General features: G+C 38.2%; 1 protein-coding gene across 1 annotated transcript; it reads left to right on the top strand.

Annotated features, from left to right (window-relative positions):
- Nucleotides 1-2,278: 2,278 nt before the first annotated feature.
- LOC115422994 (sortilin-like) lies at nt 2,279-21,841 on the top strand. Its single transcript, XM_030139660.1, has 20 exons — nt 2,279-2,551; nt 5,763-5,822; nt 6,001-6,074; nt 6,174-6,276; nt 6,387-6,548; nt 7,446-7,519; nt 8,398-8,447; nt 8,658-8,785; nt 9,586-9,730; nt 9,823-9,978; nt 10,589-10,695; nt 11,685-11,787; nt 11,906-12,077; nt 12,793-12,983; nt 13,086-13,275; nt 15,583-15,699; nt 17,342-17,444; nt 17,550-17,662; nt 18,555-18,684; nt 19,692-21,841. Exons 1-20 carry the CDS (start codon nt 2,279-2,281, stop codon nt 19,704-19,706), a joined length of 2,466 nt encoding a protein of 821 aa, XP_029995520.1. The 3' UTR covers nt 19,707-21,841.
- The last annotated feature ends 85 nt before the right edge of the window (nt 21,842-21,926 follow it).

Below are 21,926 nucleotides of genomic sequence, written 5' to 3'. Positions count from 1 at the left end.
TTGAGCATATGGCTGCAAGAGATGTGGACTCAAGTTAAAAGTTTCACATGCCACTGAAACACCAGACAAACTTGTTTAACAGCTTTTTGTTTTTGGGTGTGATGTGACACTTTACTCTGCTGCTGGCTCACAGACTTGTTGGATGAGATCTGCCACACCAAAGAAATTAAATATCTATGAGGCAGCCTCTTTATGCCTGTCAGTGTTTGAACAACACATTTTTATGTCCTAAAGGTGTAGGTCAGTAATAATGTCCCCACCCCAATGTCCACCAACTGGAGGTGCTGGTAGGTGTTCTGAAGCAATATCAGTATAAATAACAGTTTGTGCTCTGAAGTTTGACTCTGTCCACACAGGCCGTGTCAGCATCGGGACTTTCTACCCCCCAAAACACATGACCAGCAGTCATGGGTTTGTTATGGCCCACTGTCCCATCACATGCACAGATTTAATTAAGGACACAATATATGACTCAGTGAACTACCAAAATGAATAAATATAATTTTGAGAATGTGATAGGTTATAGAAGGAACCTCTGCCCTAAAGCATTTGAGCAATCACATGATTTAAAACATGATCAGAAGGTCACACCTTAGTTATCTAGAAAATGTCAAAGGCTGAAAACAGAAACTGTATAATTACAGTGTATTCTAAACACAGGTAATGTTCTCAAATAAAGGCTCATGTCATATGTTGCAAGACAATCTTTTCATTTAAACCTTATTTCTTATTCAGTGTTAATGTAACCTAAATTCTGTTGAATATATTGTGTGTAAAGGATTTCAGTCCATTGATAGTGAGGTCTACACTGTGGTAGAGATTACTCGGTTTTAATCTCTTTTTTTAGCCTTTCAACATCACAACAGATCCAGATGTTTAATCCCTGCCAGAGAAAACTGTGGGTATGAGTCAAAAGAAATGACCATTCATTTTAATACATGGCATATGTAACTCATGTGGTGAGCACTGTATGCATTTACTTTTCTGATTTTATTGATAGAATATTTTTTGTGTTTAGTGTATTAAAAGCATTCCTTTCTTATCCACATTATCAGATGTTAACTGTGCTTATAAAATACATGTTCCTTAACATAGAAACATTTAGTTATTTATTAACGTTTAGTAGCCTATGTTTAAATTCTTAGCGTTCTGATTAAGCAGCATCCCCCTTCAATTATATTTCAATTTCCTGGTTTGCTGCACAAATCTCTCCAAATACGTATTTCATTTTTATTTACATAGCTGACTTTTTTTCCGTCACTCAGAGGCTTAGTCTCAGCAGGCTATTTCTTTTCTTTCTTTCTTTCTTTCTTTTTTTTTTTTTTAAATTGAAATGTTTATTCAGAACAGTCATACAAAATATTATATATGACATCAACCACAACAAGTACACCGTTCTCTTTTTTAGAGGGGGGGGGGGGGTACAGTAAAAAATGACATCAACAAGCCCGTGCATCCAGCCAACCACACCTTCAGGAAACAAGACAAAAAAAAAAAAAAAAAAGGGTGCATAAATACATTTATATGTATACACACATTAATCATAATGTAAAGAGAAAAAAAAGAGCCTAATAGTGTTCATGTACATTTAGTATTAGGAAAATCCAACTGTGGGCTATTTCTTTTAAATCACAGTCCATTATTTTATATTAGTCAAATTTGACGTGTGAAAATGACTTTCCTCTTATGTGTCCCAGAAAAGTACGCTTTCTGCTATAAATGAAGTTCTGGCTGGTTGGACTCACTGTATAGTATTGTTCAACCTACCTTGAAACGGCTTTGACAGCTAATTATGAGCTCCTATTTTTTTTTTGGTTCCGCCCTTTTGGAATTTAGCCAATCCCAATGGTGTATGGGTGGACAGAGACGCTTCCCAGCCAATTACAACGCTTCCTCTCCGCATAGGGGCATAACAAACCGCAGACACAATTAGAGCGATCGTTACAGTGCAGCATATTGGCCGGGGAGTTACAGCGCGAATAATTGGTGTTAAACATCAGGTCAAATTAGAAAATTACGATTTTATCCTGTTTTAATAGTATAGATTTCTTTTCGCTGCTGCGCGGGGAAGCAGCCGGAGCTTTGCGGGCGCTCCGTGTTTTCAAAGCCCGAAATAGTCGCTGTCAGGAGGACTAGTGTTTTGTTGATGTCATCCGCGGCAGCAGTGCACTAGCGACCTTCAATTTCTAGGGAAGACTGGGATAAACAAAGACTGGAGTTTGGTTGTGTTTTTTATTCTCTGCTTGGTTTTCACTGCAGCCGCTTTTCCGCAATAAGAATGGGACTTTTGTTGCCCTGTGTCGTGCTGTTATCTCTTTCCACTTTGACAGCCGGGTTGGATTTTCAGCAGGATCCCCAGCCTTTCGGACAGTCGGTTTTTGTGCGGAATTCAAACACATTGGGAAAAGCTGCGAATATCGTTAAGAGATCCCTGCCTGCATGGCTGGCGGCATCACCAAAGCACAAGATAAAACGAAGAAACGTCGACAAGGCCGATTCCTGCGAGTCTCTTCAAGGATTTGAGACCAAGTTAAACGCCAACACCCACAGTGTAAGTTACCTGCTGAGGTCCTGTTACACTTGACACGTCTGACAATGAAATGAGGCAGAGGAAGATGCTGCGCAGGTGCAAACCAGGTGCACGAGCAGGCCTAATCAACTAGTCCCTGTCCTCAGACACCTAGCTACAGATGGACTGTTTTCCACTCAGCCCTGGCCTGCTGCACACACTAACAGTAAGATGGAGGGGATTTTTAGTATTCAGCTGCTTAGAAACCAAAGCACACAAATTACACACATTACCATCTGCAGAATTATAATGTAGCTTTTTCCCACTAACTCAGATGATCAGCAGAAGGCAAGGCAAGTTTATTTGTATAGTACATTTCAGCAGCAAGGCAATTCAAGGTGCTTCACACAGGACACTGAAATACAACGACAGGGAAAAAGAAACACATTTAAAACATTATAAAAGAAACATTATAAAAGAAACATGTAAAAGGTGATTAAAAACAGCAAGTAAGGAAACAACACATAAAATCCCAAAAATAAATACATAAATAAATAAAAATAAATAAATAAAAACACACGTATTAAAGTAAGAGTTGCAGTGCAGAGTTTCAAAAGAGAATATAAAATTTAAAAAGTCAAAAGCCTTTTAGTCAGCGGCAGCAGTGAACAGGTGAGTCTTTAACCTTGACTTAAAAGAACTCAGACTCTCAGCAGACCTGATATTTTCTGGTAGCTTGTTCCAGATATACGGAGCATAGAAACTGAACGCTGATTCTCCATGTTTAGTTCTGACTTTGGGAACACAGAGCAGACCTGCACCAGATGACCTGAGTGGTCTGGATGGTTCATACCTTTAACTAGACTAGACCTTCAGCTAGAAGGTCTCTGATGGATTTTGGGCCTAAACCATTCAGTATGCTAGCAAGAGAATTTTAATGTCTATTCTCTGAGAGACAGGGAGCCAGTGTAGAGACCTCAGAACTGGACTGATGTGGCATCATGCCTTTCTGTTACCACACACTTAACACTTTTCCTTCCATTCTTACTGCAGTAAATGTCTGTGCCTCCACACAACTGAAGAACACAAGTGTCTACATCAGGGGTGTCAAACTCATTTTAGTTCAGGGGCCACATTCAGCTAAATTTGATCAGCAGTGGGCCGAACCAGTAAAATAATAACATAATATATAAATAATGTCAACTCCAAACTTTTCTCTATGTTTTAGAGCAAAAAAAAGTAAATTTACATTATGAGAAGGTTTACATCTACAAACTATCCTTTCAAAAGATGTGAATAACATGAACAAACTGAAAAAATAAGTGTAATTTGAACAATATTCTGCCTCAGTTTATCATTTACACATGTACGTTATAACTTATAGATCACAGTGGATCTACAAATACACAAAACATTGAGTAACAGGCAGAATATTGTTAAAAAATTGTACTTCCCTTAAGACTTTTCAAGTTATTCACATTTTTTGTTAAATTAAACTTTGCTTTAGTGTATGTACATGAAAATATTTATATTTACAAAGAGAAAAATTTGGAGTTGTCATTATTTACATGTTATTATGATCGTATTTTACTTGTTCCGCCCACTTGAGATTGAATTGGTCTAAATGTGGAACCTGAAATGAAAGGATTGTCAATATCTTCAGTGTAATTTTTGCATTTCTCAAATTCATCCCAAGGGCTGGACTGGACCCTTTGACGGGCCGGATTTGGCCCCCAGGCTGCATGTTTGACACCTGTGGTCTACATAATATTTGTCTCCATTTAACGCTTGCATGCGATCCATTCAAGTCCCACCAAACCAATTTTTATCCCTGACATGTTCTACTCTGACCTACATCTTATCTTTTTCTTCTGATGGATGCAGGCTCTACTTCCCTGAGAGGGAATCGGCTTGAGTAGTTACAGTAAATCAGCCCAGACAAATCCATGTGACCGACTGTGTGGTAGTTATTTTGTGATTAAATGTTGTTTTTGTTGTGGAGGTGGAACAAAACAGTACATAGCAGGATAGCAGCACGCTGTATGTAAAGTATTTTGTTTTTCACTTACAAAGACGGGGTTAAATTTTGACTATGGATATCACACTTTTGGCACCAAATCCAGTCTGAAAGGGAGAGCACTCACATTAATGCAGGGATTAAAACATCTAGGAGTCTCTGTAATGCTGACCTTAAAACAACAGGTAAAAGAAACAGGAAACAGACGTCAGCACAATCCTATGTTGCTCATTTGCTTGGCTTCCCATGCCATGTGATTGAATTTGCATTGAGGTCTCTGTATGCTTAACCTCAATAACTTAGAGTCAAGAGAATTCCTAGAGGCTGAAACTCGTCATTCCTCTTGAGGTTTCTGTGGCTTGTCCCACAATAGAGGAGCTGCTTACAGCACAGGCCCCTATAAACAGCCTGATACCGTCGATAACTTCAATTTAATTTGTAGTACCTTTCCTTTAAAAACAACTTTTGACAGACGAAGCTAAAACAGGAAATTCCACCCACAACAAGAAAACCCATCATTGCAACAATGCAAGGCTGAACAAAGCCAATACGGAGTTAAAGGAGTACTTAAAAAAAACAAAAAGTCAAAACAAAAGAAGCGGAAGGTAGAGAAAACAAAGAGTAACATTTATAAGAAAAGAGCAAGGAAAAGGAATCAGGCAGCAGGACTTTCTGTGATATTAAAAAAATATATACTATTTATACATCAAACAGTGCTGTAGAAACACAAATTGATCTAATCTTATTACTGTCACAGTGAAAATTAGATTCTTGACCTCAGTATTAAAGCAATGTTCTTCAACCAGTCAGTGCTCAGAGCAGTTGGCTTGTGCTTGCTGAAACGTATGTCAGTTCTGATAAGTGGTGCTTCACTTTTTCACTTTGTCAGCTCTACTTGAAGACATGGTGAGCGGAAACATTCTGCCAAAGGAAAATACACAGTGTGCAGGCAAACTCCCCAAATAGGCTTTGAATGCAGTTTCTAATTGCATGGTCAGTTCATCTGTGTCTATCAACTGGGCTGAAAGAACTGCTTACACAAACTCCCCAGCTTTGTTTATAACAATATTAATTAGTTTTAACTTTTAAAACATTTTTATAAATCATGGATATGTGATGAAATGAAAGGAAAAATACGATTGATGAAACACAGTGAACCAGTTTGTCTCAGGATGTAATATATGTGAATCCTACTTCTTTATAAATTAAAAGTCAGTGTTTCCTCATCTTTTTCAGTATATCTTCAATGACTTGAGTGGTTCAGTGTCGCTGGCCTGGGTTGGAGATGGAACAGGGGTGAGTGTTCAACTGTTTTATATGTGAACTCATTACAGGTCTCATGAATGTGACATGAACTGGACAAATGTGGCTGGATAGGATGACAGCAGTGAGTCTCATGGATTATATAATGGGCCTTCAATCTGCACATTAATAAATGCTCTGTTACTTCAGGCTGAACTCTTTTTCTTTGCAGGTCATCCTGGCTTTGACGACCTTTCAGGTGCCCTTCTTCATGATCCGGCTGGGACAGTCCAAACTCTACCGAAGGTAAGTCTCACATCATGATTCAACCAAAAAAACACAAAAATAGAGCATGTTTTGTGTTTGTATTTGCCTTTAATTTGGCTTCACCGTGTGTCTTATCAGCGAGAACTACGGGAAGTCTTTCCAGGATGTGACTGACCTCATCAACAGCACCTTCATCAGATCAGAATTCGGCATTGCTATCGGCCCCGAGAACTCTGGGAAAGTGAGTACTGTCCAGATAAAGACTGCAGGGAAATGCAGTGCCTACTGTAACTGTAACTAGACACGTCTTGGAAGGGTCCATTGGTACAACTCTTGGCCTCTGGTTTGTAGGTGATCCTGACATGTGACATCTCTGGAAGTCTTGGGTCTCGCATCTTCGTCTCAGATGACTTTGGAAAGAGTTTCACCCACCAAGACCTGCCCTTCACCCCGCTGATGCAGATCTCCTACAACCCTGAGGACTCCAATGCGCTCATGGTCATCAGTAACAATGTGAGTACCCATCACTCAGCATGGATATTTACCACAGTGATGTTTTTCAGTGTGAGATGCCCTTTTCACAGCTTGTTGTAAAGTACTTGAGCAAAGGCCACATCCTATTACTCCCTCATTTCAGAAAAAACACTGCTGGCCAGTCATTCATTTGTTTACACAGCATACATTTATTAACCTGGCTGTTGTGTGAAGGGGGCTCTTATCTGCTCAAACCTGTGTAAACAGGGTCATTTCGATTTATGGAATTTGTTTCTGAATGTATACAAGTTAGAAGACCTGTGAAAAAACAGTGAGCTACATACCTAAGAGGTAGACATTGTTTATCATCATTTTTGTGTTTTAAAATTTTATGAACCATCCAGAAATCTTGTCTCATGATCCACTGGAGCCACACTTGGCATGATCCCTCCCCTATCACACTATGATGTTATTAACACTACAGCACATTATCAGCAGTATTTCATTGACATGTGGTTAGAGCATGACCTCTCTGATACGGACTGAGAGGAATGGGGTGGTTTCTTGGTTAGGTCAGTGTTCTATAGTTCAGAACTGGTTTCTGGCTTTAGTGATTCAAACATGTCTGATGGCTTCATGTCAGTTTATTTATTAGACATATGTGTTTTAGACAGAGGTTGCACATTTCCCACAGTTGTATGTGGTTTCAGTACGTTGAGCAGGCAAACCCACAGTGTTTCAGAGCGAAAAATACTGCTTATTTTTTCACACTTTTTATAACTAATTCTGTATACTTGGTGATTTCTTCTTTTTTTTTGTCTGTTCTAATTTGCTGGTTATTAGCACGTGTTCAACAGTGTAACTAACTCAGAACACACATTTATCACTGACCTACACAGTCTTTCATTGTTTTGTTTTTTTTATCTTTTCTTCCAGAATGAACTATGGCTGTCTCAAGATTTTGGCAGCAACTGGAAAAAGATCCATGACATGGTGTGTCTGGTCAAATGGTAAGAGACAAGCCAAATGTGTTAAGATAGTAGCATCAAATGTTCAGTGTACAAACAGCAGTGTCACTCAGTGACTTAAAGTTTCTGTTTGTCAAGGAAATATTATTTTTCAGAGGAATTAAGGAGGAGTGGAAGAACTATAGCCTCATTGGTCAGCCAAGGATTTGAAGCCGAGACACACTATCCTAAAGTGACGTCTCCTTTTTCTTTAGTTTAAGTTGCTCCAACAAGCTCCTATTACAGTCCTTAGTTGACCTTTTGTTAACATTAGTTAGAGAAAAATGTGTTTGCATTGCTCCTCCCAACCCAAAAGCTGTACGTTTGCAAATAGGCAAATAAAAACACATTGCAGCAGGTGACTGTTTAACTGAGTCGAAGCCAAGCCCTCGCAGCAGTCCTGTTGTTATGGAGGCACTTCCTTGAACACACTCCTGAATACGTTTGGCAGCTCTCATTTCACTTTGAATACACTGTTTTCGAGGTCATTGTACCTCAAAGAGCTGAATGTACAAAGCAGTTTTTTCCTGCAATGTAACCTTTCATTTCATCCCACAAGACATTGATTTGAACAGGCTGCAGGGAAATGGGTCATTTTTTGTTTTTAATCTCAGGCAGGAGATTTCTGAAGTCAAAATACAGCGCTCACAGTGAAGTGCATATTTAGGAAGGACATGACTGTGTGCTGGTTACTGATGTTTTTTGATAAGCCCTGTCATGCCATTCTTAGTTAAAACAAAACAACATCTATAAAAGCTAGACTGTACGAAATGCATTAGAAACTATCCCTCTCATAATCACAATTAAGGAGTCTCTCATATCTTTATATATCCTTGATGCATGTTGCTGCTTATCTGAAATTCTTGACGGTTTCTTTTTAGGGGAAGGAAAAGTACCATCTTCTTTACAGCCAATCTCAATGGTTCCTGCAGTGAGTAATGCCTCCTTAAATTAAATTAAAGAAATGTGTTCATTTTAACCACAAATATATTGAAACTATGATCATACTGTAAGTAACCCTCATTAATCAGTTAGATTTTTTTTGTCATTCTTTAAGAACCCAGTAGATTAATTTGATTTGGTTATTTCTACATTTGTGTCTTTTTACAACAATTTAATCTTAAATTCTCATCTATCCCAGGTGACCGTGGAGTTCTTGAGCTGAGGAGGACAACAGACTACGGGAAGACTATTAAGACTGTCGCCACTAAGATCTACTCCTTCGGCCTGGGAGGACGCTTCCTCTTTGCCTCAGTAATGACAGGCAAGGTCAGTGCTGATCTAAAGATACAGAAATACGATCAGGCATCCAGTGGCAAAATATTGACTTACCAATGTGTGTGTAAAAAAAAAAAAAAAGACAAGGAAAGTCAATATTTGATTGTCATATTTGTTTTGTTTTAAAGGATGGTGTTGGAAAAGGTGCTTCTGAATTGTAATAAGTTAACATTTTCTAGTCAGTGTCCATAAAGAAAAGGAACAAGTTGTAATTTACTACATGCAAAATTTAGAAGCAATATGATCAGATATCTGGTTTATGCACCTGTTTAATATCTGGTTATACTGAGTAAAATTATCTGTGAAAATGTAGTTTAATAGTTAAATGTCAGCTCTGTGCCTCGTGTAGCTCATGAACTGGACATTATTTTCATGGGTATCTAAATTAGTTACTTTACTAAGAGTTTCACTATTTTATACCACTTTTTAATTTTTTTTCTTTTTTTTCACATATGGTGTAGTGGTTAGCACTTGGGCCAACAGCAAAAATGTTCTAGATTTTGGGTTCAATTCTCAGTTGGTCTGGGGCCTTTCCAGATTGTACGTTTTCCTCCTACCAATAAACAGGTTAGTTCTCCTGTCGGTGCCCCTGACCACGGTGCTGCTGATCTGGAGTCAGCCTTCAATGGCAGCTCACTGCTCCTAATATGGGCTATGTGCTAATGCTAATGCTAAGTAGTGTGTGTTGTTTTAGAATGCTTAAAATGAACAGAAAGAATTTCTCTGCTGTGAGTTTGATTAACCCTTGATTTAAAACTGTTATTCTTAAGCTGTCCTTCTGATCAACCCAGGGAACGCTGAGGATGATCCATGTTTCAGTCGACTCTGGGGACTCGTGGAATATGGCTCAGCTACCGGCTGTTGGTCACGAACAGTTTTACTCCATCCTGGCAGCAAACAATGACATGGTCTTCATGCACGTCGATGAGCCAGGAGGTACAATCAGCATCATCACACTTCTATTAATGACCATTATAACCAAATTATACTCATCTGAATGTTAATGAATCCATTTTGTGTGTCCACAGATACAGGGTTTGGTACTGTTTATGTATCAGACGACCGTGGAACAGTGTATTCCAAGTCCCTGGAGCGGCACCTCTACACCACCACAGGAGGTGACACAGACTTCACCAACGTCACCTCCCTGCGAGGAGTTTTCATTACCAGCATCCTGGCTGAAGGTAGCTCATTTTAAGGACATGTGCTGCACTTTATCATTTGTCAGAAGCATTTACTGCTCTAAGGAAATTCCTCTCAGAAATTAAAGTAGTTTTGATTTTTTTATTGCACCTGAAAGACCAACAACAACTTTACTCATGTTCCCTCTGAAGCAGACACATTTAACTTCTCCATTACTCATAGTACTGGGGGGAGGGTGTTAGGTTAATATTTAATTAGCTAGTCAGTGTTAGATGTGCTGTCTGTCTGGATCAGATGGCTGACACTCCAGAAGAAATAGTTCGCATCACCCGCAAAGTCTTAACCCTTGCATGCCTGCACAGCACTTGCATGGTAAACACACAGGAGGAAGCACAGTCACACACTGTGAGCTCAGTAGCAACAACTGAATTAACTTAAGTCACAGGCGACTGGGTAAACATGTTAAACAGTCAGAGGTCACAGCTAACTGTAGTCATGATTTGTTCCAGTCAGGTCAAATGAAAAAACTAGACAGCTGCACATTAATGTTACCAAGTCAAATCCAACAAAATGTAAGTCTCAAGCACTTAGTGCAATTCTCTGTGTCATTTATGCTGTTGTTGTGTTGTGTCTCTTTTCTTGTATTTTCAGATAGTTCTGTGCAGTCTGTGGTGTCATTTGACCAGGGAGGGGAATGGGTTCCTCTGCAGAAACCTGCCAACAGCAAGTGTGACGCTACTGCCAAAGACCCCGATAAGGTAAAAAGAGGAAACTGGTGTGTCTGGAAAAGGAGCCAGCAGAGAAACTTGATCAACCTTAAACAGAAGCACTTAATTTGTAAATAAACATCTAATCAGACCATTAGAAGAGTTAAGACGGGACTAATCAGGACTAGCAGTAAGGTTAAAAAACATGTAAGAAGGATGTGATTTGAAACAGATGATGCCAACATGTGATTATAGTCTTTATTTAGAGCAAAAGCAGCATCCAGACCAGACAAAACATTAAATATGTTGTATTCATGCTGTCTGAATTGAAAAACAGATAAAGTTACACTTACAGTTACAGTATTTCAAGGTGCTTGCACAGGTCGTGAAAGTCTTAAAAAGTATGGAACTTTGATATGCTGTTTTCCAGACCTTGAAAAGTCGGGAATTTTGTGTGAAAGTCTAAATAAAGTATGGAAAAAAGTTTCTCTCATAGTAGAATTTACAGTATGCTCAAAGGCACATAATCATGTTAGATAAGAAATGCAAGAGGAAAACATAAAAAACTTGATATGATTTGGCTAACTGGTTGGTACTAGAATGATTCTAGTGAAATGTGTTTGTGTGCACTTCATCATGCACTTCTGTTATTTTCATATGTTTGGAAAACGTTTTTGTCAGTAAAACATAATTTACTTAGAATTATTCATTCATTTATTCATACTTTTATTAAAATGAACTTTTGTACTATACACAACAGGTAGAATCTCAACCAAAAAAGTAAGCATGCAAGTATAAAAGTATGTAAAGTCAAGGTCTTGGGGGGAAAAATAGCAGTTTTGAAAAAATGTGGAATTTTTATTTGGATAAAAAGCAAGCACCCTGTATTAGGTAGTTATACAGCCATTCATCTATGACGGATTTTGATCAAATTACTTTCTGTCAAAAAGGTCAAACATAGACTGTTGTGACAGTGTGTGTTCCCCTTTTGTAGTGACTATAAACAGATTATCAGATGATGGTTGTGTTTGTGTCTACAGTGTAATCTGCACATCCACGGAGCCTACAGTATCACCACTAGGCTCAACGTGCCCATGCTGCCGCTGTCCGAACCAAACGCTGTGGGTCTGATCTTAGCTCATGGTAATCCTCACATCAGAGCTTTTATACCAAACCTTTTAACAACTATTTACACAGGGTCTTATGTGAATGGGATCTTCCTCCTCCTTATGATAGTTTGTGTGTGTCTCCTGTGTTCCAGGGAGTGTGGGTGACTCTATTTCAGTGATGAAGCCTGATGTCTATGTGTCTGATGACGGAGGGTACACCTGGATAAAAGCCCTCAAAGGACCCCATCACTATGCTATTCTGGACTCTGGAGGCCTGCTGGTGGCTGTGGAGCACAGTCCGACTCAACCGATCAATGAGATCAAGTAAGAACATTTATTATATACAGGGTGCCCACGGCGTCTTAAAAAGTCTTAAAAGTCTTGAATTTAAGAATCTCCATTTAATACCTTAAAAAAGTCTTTTAAAGGTATTAAATTTGATATGGTAGGTCTTAAGCTACGTTGTGATTAACCTGTTTACTGTATTATGTTTAAATGTCTGCTAAATGTCCAAGCTGGAAAGAAAGTAACATTAGTCGACTCAGTTCCACCTGATCCAACCCAACAATTTATATTGAAATTAGGAACCAGTTATTGCTAACTTTACAGCCCTCTCTGAGAAATGACTCAGAACGGTGGGAATCAAGGCATTGGAGTAAATAAATACATTTTCCTAAATTGTAGGAGTCACACATTTTTGTCAATATGGCTGTGAAATGGGCATTAAATTCTGTTCTAAATAGTCTTAAAAAGTCTTAAATTTCACTTGTAGAAATCTTTAGGAACTCCATATAAAAAAGTGAGTTTTTGTCATCTGATTTTATTTTTCTGTGCCTTTTGGATTAAATTCAGCATAATTGCATTGCCAACACACAGACCTCCATAACTCACTAAACAACACGGGATACTTTATATTCAGAGACACATGTTTCAAAGTTGGCCTGGTTGAAGAAGAATAACCTGCTACACTGTTACAACCGTCTGTACTTGTAGCCTTTTTGGTTGTGCTCATATGTTTACTTTCTTGGCTTCCTAACAGATTTTCTACTGATGAAGGACAGTGTTGGCATGTGCACAAATTTGCCACAGAGGCCATCTACTTTACTGGACTGGCCTCAGAACCGGGAGCTCGCTCCATGAATGTCAGTATCTGGGGCTACAAAGACTCGATGCTCAGCCAGTACTGGATCTCCATCACCATCGACTTCAGGGAGCTCCTGACCAGAGACTGTGAGTCACATGACCAGGCAGATTTTAATACTCGGCTCATTTTGGTTGATTTATTTGCGATTGCATTATGTAAACATATTTCTGTATTTCTGATCTTTGCAGGCCAGGATGCGGACTACGTGCAGTGGTTGGCCCACTCCAATGACATCAGCGACCCCAAAGATGGCTGCATACTTGGCTACAAAGAGAAGTTCCTGCGTCTTAGAAAGGACGCCGTCTGCTGGAACGGACGGGATTACGAGGTCAACACCCAGCCAACCCCCTGTGTCTGTACCCTGGACGACTTCCTGTGGTAAGAATCAAAACATCATTGTCGTCATATAACATCTATGTGTTGAACTTCACCTTGTTGCAGTGATGGACAGTTGTCACCCAGAGCCATGTCACTGGACGTTATTAATGGAAAACTAGCCTAGTGGTTATAGAGCAGGGGTGTAGTTCAGGGGCCACATTCAGCCCAGTTTGATCTTGAGCAGGCTGGACAAGTGAAATAACAGCATAATAACCTATAAATAAATACTATGAATTTTCTTTTGTTTTTTGTGCAAAAAAAAGTGCAATTTTAACAATAATATGTCTCAGCTTCTCGTTGACACGTGCATTACAACTTACAGATCACAGTTTATCTACAAAGACACAAAACAGTTAGTAACAGGCAGAATATTGTTAAAATTGCCCTAATTTTTCTTAAGAAATTTCAGATACTTCATGGTTGTTTAGATTATTTACATTTTTGTGGAAGGTTAGTTTATAAATGTCTCATTCTCATTGTGTAATTTTAGTTTTCTCACACTGCAATATTTTAGAGTTGACATTATTCATAGGTTTTTATGCCGTTATTTTTCTTGTCCGATCCACTTCAGCTCATATTGATCTGTATGTGGAATCTGAACTAAAATGATTTTAACACCACTGATTGTTATTATCTTTAGTGTAATTTTTTTCATTTTATAGATTCATCCCACAGGCCGGTTTGGTCCACAGGCCTCATGTTTGACATCCCTCTTATAAAGTATAGTTTGCAGAATAATACATTAAATATTTAAGAGTCATTATGGTTCTGTCACGACCTGGTTCAGAGGAAGGACAAAAATAGGAGTAGACCACACAAGACTCTTAAACATGTAACCCAAATGTATATAAGAAACTGAAATTAGCATCAGTTAATCAATTAATCTGTAGTGAGTGTATTGTGTAAGATGTAGACTAGTTAATGGTGGATGTGCTGACCTTATAAAAACAGCAGGATGACTCACATTTCCACATAATTTTCCAACATTTGATATTTGACTAGCTCTAATTTAATGCCCCCCTTCATCTCTTTGGGTTTAATGACACCAGCTGTTTATCTGGAGGCACTTCACTTCTAACGGTGTAATGTAATGTGTCGAAGCTCTCTGTACAAGAAGGGAATTGAAACATTGCCAACAGTGTTGAGTTACTCTTTAAGTAAAGGTAACATGTTGCTGATTAAGATGTGATTAACCTCGAAATCTCCAGAGGGCACAACAAATGGCTAGAGCTGTAAACAGAAACAGAAAAGTGACAAACAGTCCACATCACTCATAAAAGTTAAGACAAAATGACTTAAAGGAGTGATATTTAGGTTTTTTTTTAAATGGAATTATGCATAAACTGTAAATGCTACAGTCACGGAAAAATTATTAGACCATCAAAAGTCATAAAAAACAATGGTTATGCAATCAAGTACCTACTACTGTGTGTATCATGTGACTAAAACAGACAGAAAAGAGTTTTTGTCAGTACAATGCCATAGCTGTTGATGTAAGAACTTAAGTGATTATGGTTTTTAGATATCATCTCTGAAATTAAACTCTCATGAGCTATTTTTGTTGGTATCATTATATTTGTCCAAACAAATGTACCTTTAGTTGTACCAGGCATTAAAATGAACAAGGAGTTGAAGAAAACAAGGGTGGTCTAATAATTTTTTCTGTGACTGTATGCTTGGGTCTGAATTCTTCATTAATTCAACTCCTCAGGTCCATCTTCAATCCTATTTCTGAGTAATGACACCAGAAAGGATGTTTTGAGTGCTGGCTCTTTAAATGCAAATGAGCCACTTCATGCCCCACCCCCTCCAGGTTGTTGTCCCATTCAGCCACTTGTGTTCATTAATACAACCAACAACTGAACATTTTAGTTAATCGGCTCAAAGTTTGGACGTATTTTCAATGTGGACTACAACTGCTGCTGATGATAAACAATTATGTCGTACTCGGAGAAATGTTTCATCAGAAGTCTTGACCTTATAAGTGCAAATGTCATGACGTAGCTAGTTATAGACGCATTAAAATGGGTTTTACAAATCCACTCGATTTTTGCCAAAATGAATATAAAGATAGCTTTGCAGCACCTGGAGGGTTCAAATTCAAACTTTTTTGAACTATTAGGGTCCCCAAATACACAAATAAATGTACCAAAGACTAATAAAAGTGGGTTTAGCAAAATATGACCCATTTAATACACTGACACAAAAAGTATGTTGAGCCACAAAATATGTCTATAACATCAAATGTAGTGAATGTAGTTTGTTGTTTCTGCCTTTTCACCACTATCCTCTCATATCTCCTTCCAGTGACTTTGGATACTACCGTGAGGAGAACAGTTCAGTGTGTGTGGAGCAGCCAGACCTCAAAGGAAAAGTGCTGGAGTTCTGTCTGCACGGCAAAGAGGAGCAGCTGCAGACCAGTGGGTAAGACGCCGACGACAACCTTTAAATCTAGAAAATACTCACTTGTACTGCAACATTCCATCGGTGTGGACATGAAGGAGATATCAGTACATGTAGTTGTCTCGTTATCTGAAACACTTTGTCTTCATTACTCTTAAAATTGTTCAGTCATTGTTTTGTTTAAATAGACACACTTTTTCTGTGTTTATGACTTGCAGTTGGTGCTAATATTCAATATATTTTATTAGAATAAGGAGTAAAAATGAGGATTTACCATAATTCTATTGAATAATTTAGAATTTGCGTTAAGGAGAGCATTAAATACATTTTGATCTAGTGTCTCTTCTACTTGTGGTCAAAAAAGAAAGTTGTAGTAGGATAAGAATGAGGAAGGGGTAAGAATGAGGAAGTAGTTGTTGTGGAGTTTGAGGAATGAAGAATGAATGAAAGTAAATGTTCTTTTTCAGTAAGGAAGACTTTACACTGACGAGGAAGCAAAAAAAAAACTTGTCCTTAAGATTCTCCTCATTCATACCATCTTAAAGCAAACACACAAAATTATTCAATAGATTACCCACCAGTTTACACATTTTAATGAGTTTGAGCCATTTTTGAATAATAAATTTCAGATTTCTGATTCCAGCTTCTTAAATTTGAATATTGTCCATTTCGTTTGCTGCTGTATGTCAGTAAACTGATAATGTCAGAAACCTTTTGGACATCACCTTGGGCTTCAGGGAAACACTGATTAACATTCTGACCTAATTTTATAGATTAAACAACTATTTGATTAAAATAAAAAAAAAAAAAAAGAACAATAAAAATAACCACGTTTCAGCCCTATTTGTGTCCAAAAACTAGGGCTGCACGATATTGGCAAAACTTGCGATATGGGTGTACAGCATTGCGATAATGATAATATTGCGATATTTCTCGTTCACTGAAAGAAATACCAATTTCATCTACTAAGTAAAATGTTCCTTAACAATGTTAAAATGAGCCAATTGTTTGTATGCTGACTCAATTATTTATTTTGTTAAGGCAAAATACTGTACTACTGCAATCAGTTACACAGTTCTGTCCAAGAACCTGGTGATGCTGCTACCATAGGCCTTCAGACACAAACATAGTCAAATATTTTGTCATTTTATTCACATATAACAATGTGTAAATGACATGGATGTATTTCATAATAACAAAAGTGCTTGAGTACTGCCATGTAAGAGCTTTAACAAAACACTATTCCATTGCTTGCCTGGTTTGGTAAATACAACATATGAAAATAAAATCTTTAAATATAATTGTTCAGGCCTTGACCAAAGTTGCTGCTCTAAAACTATTCACATCTTTTCAACAATATTAACATGTAAACTTGCATTCAACCAGCATCAGTAGCATTACTTCAGTATTTTTGCCAGAAAAACTAGTATGTTAGAGTGATAAAGAAAACCACTGTGGTACCCCACGGTGTGTAAAACAGAGTTAATGAAAAAAATGTAACTAAATGATTGTACGTCTTTGCAATATGAATATGGCACACTCCATTACTTCAATATTTTTTTGATGTATTGTGCAGCCCTACCAAAAATTGAACTTACGTTTCTTGTAGTAGTGTTGTAGTGGTATTTCTGGTGTTTATGAAATCATCTGATGTGGTTCACAGCTACAGGAAAATCCCCGGAGATAAATGCGAGGGCGGAGAGACACCTCAGCGTAAAGAGATCGACCTCAGTGTGCGATGTGTGAGCGACCTGGTGGAGCCCGTGGTGAGTACAGACCAGTACTCCTGGAAAACACTATTAGTATTAGATTTATTCTGCATGTTTAGGTGAAGGCTCACACAGACGCTGTCCTTGCCGTCTCTTTCTCAGGTTGGTGAACACTCCAACTCGATGCCTGTTGCGATAATGGTCATCATCATCGTGATGCTGCTGAGCGCTGCAGCGGGAGTCGTCTTCATCAAGAAATATGTCTGTGGGGGCAGGTTAGTGGATCTTTGTACTCACTTCTATCTACATAATCCTGTCATCTAACCCTAACAAACACAGAGGGCACTGACACACCTATCTTGATCCAGGTTTTTGGCCTTTTCAGTTTGGTTTAGATCATATTTGTAGCTGTGCTTTGGTCCAAGCAAGAGAAACATTCATGTTTTGAAGGACACAGGTGTCTGACAAACTAACAGTTGTGAGGAGCCAGGAAAAGAAAACTTATGGTCATCATTAAGCATTAAAATCAGTATTAACAACATGAGCCTTGGTTTGGACTGTGAAAGGGGAAAGGGCCCGTAGTGACTAAGATTGTATTTTTCTTTTAATTACTTCTATTTCAGATCAAATCCAATGACATTTTATTTGTCACATACAGTTGTACAAGGCTGATATAGTTTCTCAACTTCAATGACTGTGCATTACCCGAAGAAGCTGAATGTTCAGTGTAACGGCTAAACATTGGTATTGGTTCATAAGATGTGATCTCACCAATGACGGTGGCAGATATTTATCAGTTGTGTTATAACATATTTTTCATAAGTTTGCATGGTTGAATTTGTGACAAAGACAGTGTGAATGTAATGAAAGGACTTTAACAGTTAAGTTTGCCTGTTTAAGTGAGGAATTCTTTTGTTTCCACGGGACAAATACCAACAAAAGCCCAATAACTAAACAGATAACAACATCAGTATCAGCTTTCAGCCAAACTGTATCAGTATCAGCCCATGCTTCCCTACAGAGAAATACACCCACTATTAAATAAACACAGGTGCTGCAATAATCTGATCAAGCAGGATGTTTGAGGACGTTATCCATGTTTGCGTGCAGAGACACTGGTCAGTATGTTTCACCTGGTAAACAGTGGTATGTTCAATGTCCCCTCAGGTTTTTGGTTCACCGATACTCTGTGCTGCAGCAGCACGTTGAAGACAACGGCGTGGATGGAATAGATGATCCACTGGAGACCAACCACACTCAAAACGGCAAGATAGAGTTTCACGATGACTCAGACGAGGTACATGTTTTTCTTACTTGTAAACAGTGTGACACGCTGATTCTAGGTTTTACGTGTCTTCACTGAAGTGACAGCAGGAACTCACATTTTGAAGCGTTTTAATGTCGTGTAGAAATTCAGACCAAATAATAACACAGTGCTAAACAGGGATTACGCTGATTTATTGACAAGTGTATGATGGAGTATTTTGACAATAGCTTCAGAATATAGAAACTTAATCTGGCTTTTATTTTTGCCCTGGGAAAATTAGATAATTAGATCCTGAAAAAGTTTAATAATCTGAAATCTTCAAATAATTTTAACAGGTTTTACAAATATTATTATACTATATATACTATATCTTCCTGAGACCCAGGAAAGTAAATGCTTTGGCATTTTTACATTAAATAATCAGCTTGATTTGAAATGGTACAATGCAAGTTTTTTCAGATACATTTTTTTTTTTTATTTTTTTATGGAATGATGGAGTGGACAGTTTTTTGTTTTTTGTTTTAAACTTATGAAACTCTTGTCCCCTCCAGAGGCCAAAATTGCATGGCTGGGTCTCAGGAGGATCTATATTACTACACACTCCAGTTATAAGAACGTTTTATTTATATGTCTTGCCTGGTTAAATAAAGGTTAAATAAGAATAGAATAAAAATACAATTGTTGGGATGTAGCTTTTGGTTGAAGCCTGTTGAAAATGACAACACTGAAGGCTGCCACACCTTGTAAAAGCAAACACCCAAAATAAGAACATGAGATTTAACAGGATCTACTGTCAAAAAGGCCTTTAGTGATTATGGGACAATTAATAAAGACTGTCTTTGTCTTTCATTCTACCTTTTTCACCATCATCCAAAATTACAGCCAGACAAAATAAAACCTAAAACTAATAATGGGAAACTATCAAACCTGTTTTTCCAGGTGTGTGTTCATCCACATAGGTGTGTTTGTGTTTGCCCTGCGCTCTCCTCGTGTTGGTTTTGGCTTCACTGGTATTTTGTTTTCTTTTCTTTCCGCAGGACCTCCTCGAATAGCAGGCGCAACCTGTCGCACCGCCGAGCAACAGGTTTTCCAGTCCACGCCGTGGGCAGCCGCTGTCTGTCACTCTTTTGTCTTCAGCTACTTCTTCCTTTCACCTTCTAGTACGAACCGTGGCCTCAGCTACGAGACAAAGAGTCACCGCTGTCGTCTCTGAGGTGAAGTGACTGTATGGAGGCTCCCTGGTTCTAAAGCTGCAGTGGAGGACGAGTCTAATCTAGAATATGAAGGAGGTCTTGTAGTGTTTCGCTTCGATTACTGATTCTTTTGATTGAGGTTGAATCTGTGAGTTATTTATTCTAGGGAACCAAGAACTAATGCAGTGACCTGAACTGCTGTCAGAGCCAATGTTAATGGATTTTCTGTTCGAATCCACCATGTTCACGTTCAGGGTTCCACTTCTGTCCTGGAAATACTCGCTTCTCTGGAACACTCCTGTCTGTTTTCTCATGCACTTGTACATAAACCTGTTTTTCTTTGCCATTTTTCCATGTGGTAATCTCTGTCTGTGTTCAAAGATGGCTGAAGGTTGCTGGTTAATAACCCCCCCCCCCCCCCCCAACCCTTTTGGCGTCTTATTTCTACATTAAATTAAGTATTTTTGAATCCCCTTAAGGCCAATGTAAATTTCTGCCTCCTCTGTGCTTGAGGGGACACTTTGTGAAATACACTGTTGTCTTTGTTTGGAATGAAAACCTGCACACTTTTGTTGCAGAGGTTTAAAATCCACAGTTGAAGTAATAAGACTCAAGTGGAGATTTCCATTTGCAGCATTTTGATAGCAATAACATGTTCAGATTCAGTATATTGTCCATGTTTAACACTTTCATTGATGAGTGGACCAGTTGAGAGGGTTGAGTTGAGAGGTTTTTTTTGGTTCTAAATCAATATCCGGACATGGAACTGCCCAAAGCACAAGCTCCTTTGTGTGAATGAGTTTGTTGTTGAACAGTTTCCTCCATGTGACGTGATAAAGCTGTAATAATCACTGTAGTCATGTCATTCAATGGCATTAACAAAATCATGTTTTTAATTAATTGAATTTTTCTACTAACACATTTTCAGCTTTATTTAAAAAACGACTTTCCACATAGTTTCAAAGACAGGTAACTATAGTTTGATAGCTACGCATAGATATTTTTTACAACGGATCCAGATGACTAAGCGAATCAGAGTAATTGGCACAGAAACAATGTGGAAAAACCAGTTTAAATATGTAAATACGTCGGACTGTAACCTATGAGGAGAGTGAACAGACGTCGGTGTGTGAGCTGCAACACTGTGTGAGACTTGTTTTCATCTGTTTTTGACTAGAATTCTGTAAAATAACAGGGTCTGCTGTTGTTTTCTTTTGATTCACACCGATACTGTCATTTTGAAAGAAAACTGGCTTAGCTTTTCTATCAACAAATTAGTCTTTACAGGGTTTTTTTTCCCATTTGTTGCACATTCATTTGCACATCTTGTGTTGTCGCTTTCCTGCAGGGTTTATTTATTTGTGATGAAGAAGTTCAGAGTGCAGTAAACGTGCTAGAGTTTGGTTATACAAGTGCCTGCTGTGAGGGTTTGATGTGAGGGCCTTTTAATATATGGGCCAGGGTCTATTTACTAATATTTATTTATCAACCGAAGTGTAATCAGTTTCATCCATTCTGTTAATACACCAGTCTCTTGCACTTGTTGTATGTGATTAAGGAAATGAAATATCGGTTTCATACAGACTTCCACTGAACTGCATGTTGATTTTTAATATTTACAGTGACAGCTTTGATAAGGAAATAAGCTCCAATAACCTGGTAATGCTCTTTTATTACATCTCAGTAAATATACTTTAACTGTGATACATTGATGAAGAATCAGCTGGATTTAAAATAAGTGACTACAGGGTTATTATGTAGCTGCTACACACTGGAAGAGTTTTATTTAATGACGGTTCTTGCATTGCATTTAATGACTTGCATTACGTGAGGGTACCACATTTTTCTTACAGTTTGAGATGCTGTGTAAATTAATAAGTCGTGATGGTTCTGTAAATATACAAGGTTACATCTTTGTATCTGCTTTGTTTCTCTCTTCTGTATATTTGAGGCAGTTTTCTTTGAGGTTATAAATAAATTCATATGTTCCTGTATTTGTCTCACCTGCGTCTTGTAACAATAACACTAACAATGTAAAATATGAGCTGGAAATCTAATCCCTGAGCAAAAACACACACA

Source organism: Sphaeramia orbicularis, chromosome 7 (assembly GCF_902148855.1).
Source record: "Sphaeramia orbicularis chromosome 7, fSphaOr1.1, whole genome shotgun sequence".
In the NCBI taxonomy this organism is placed as follows: domain Eukaryota; kingdom Metazoa; phylum Chordata; class Actinopteri; order Kurtiformes; family Apogonidae; genus Sphaeramia; species Sphaeramia orbicularis.
The sequence above is the reverse complement of the archived record's forward strand: the minus strand, read 5'-3'. Positions and strand labels throughout refer to the sequence as shown.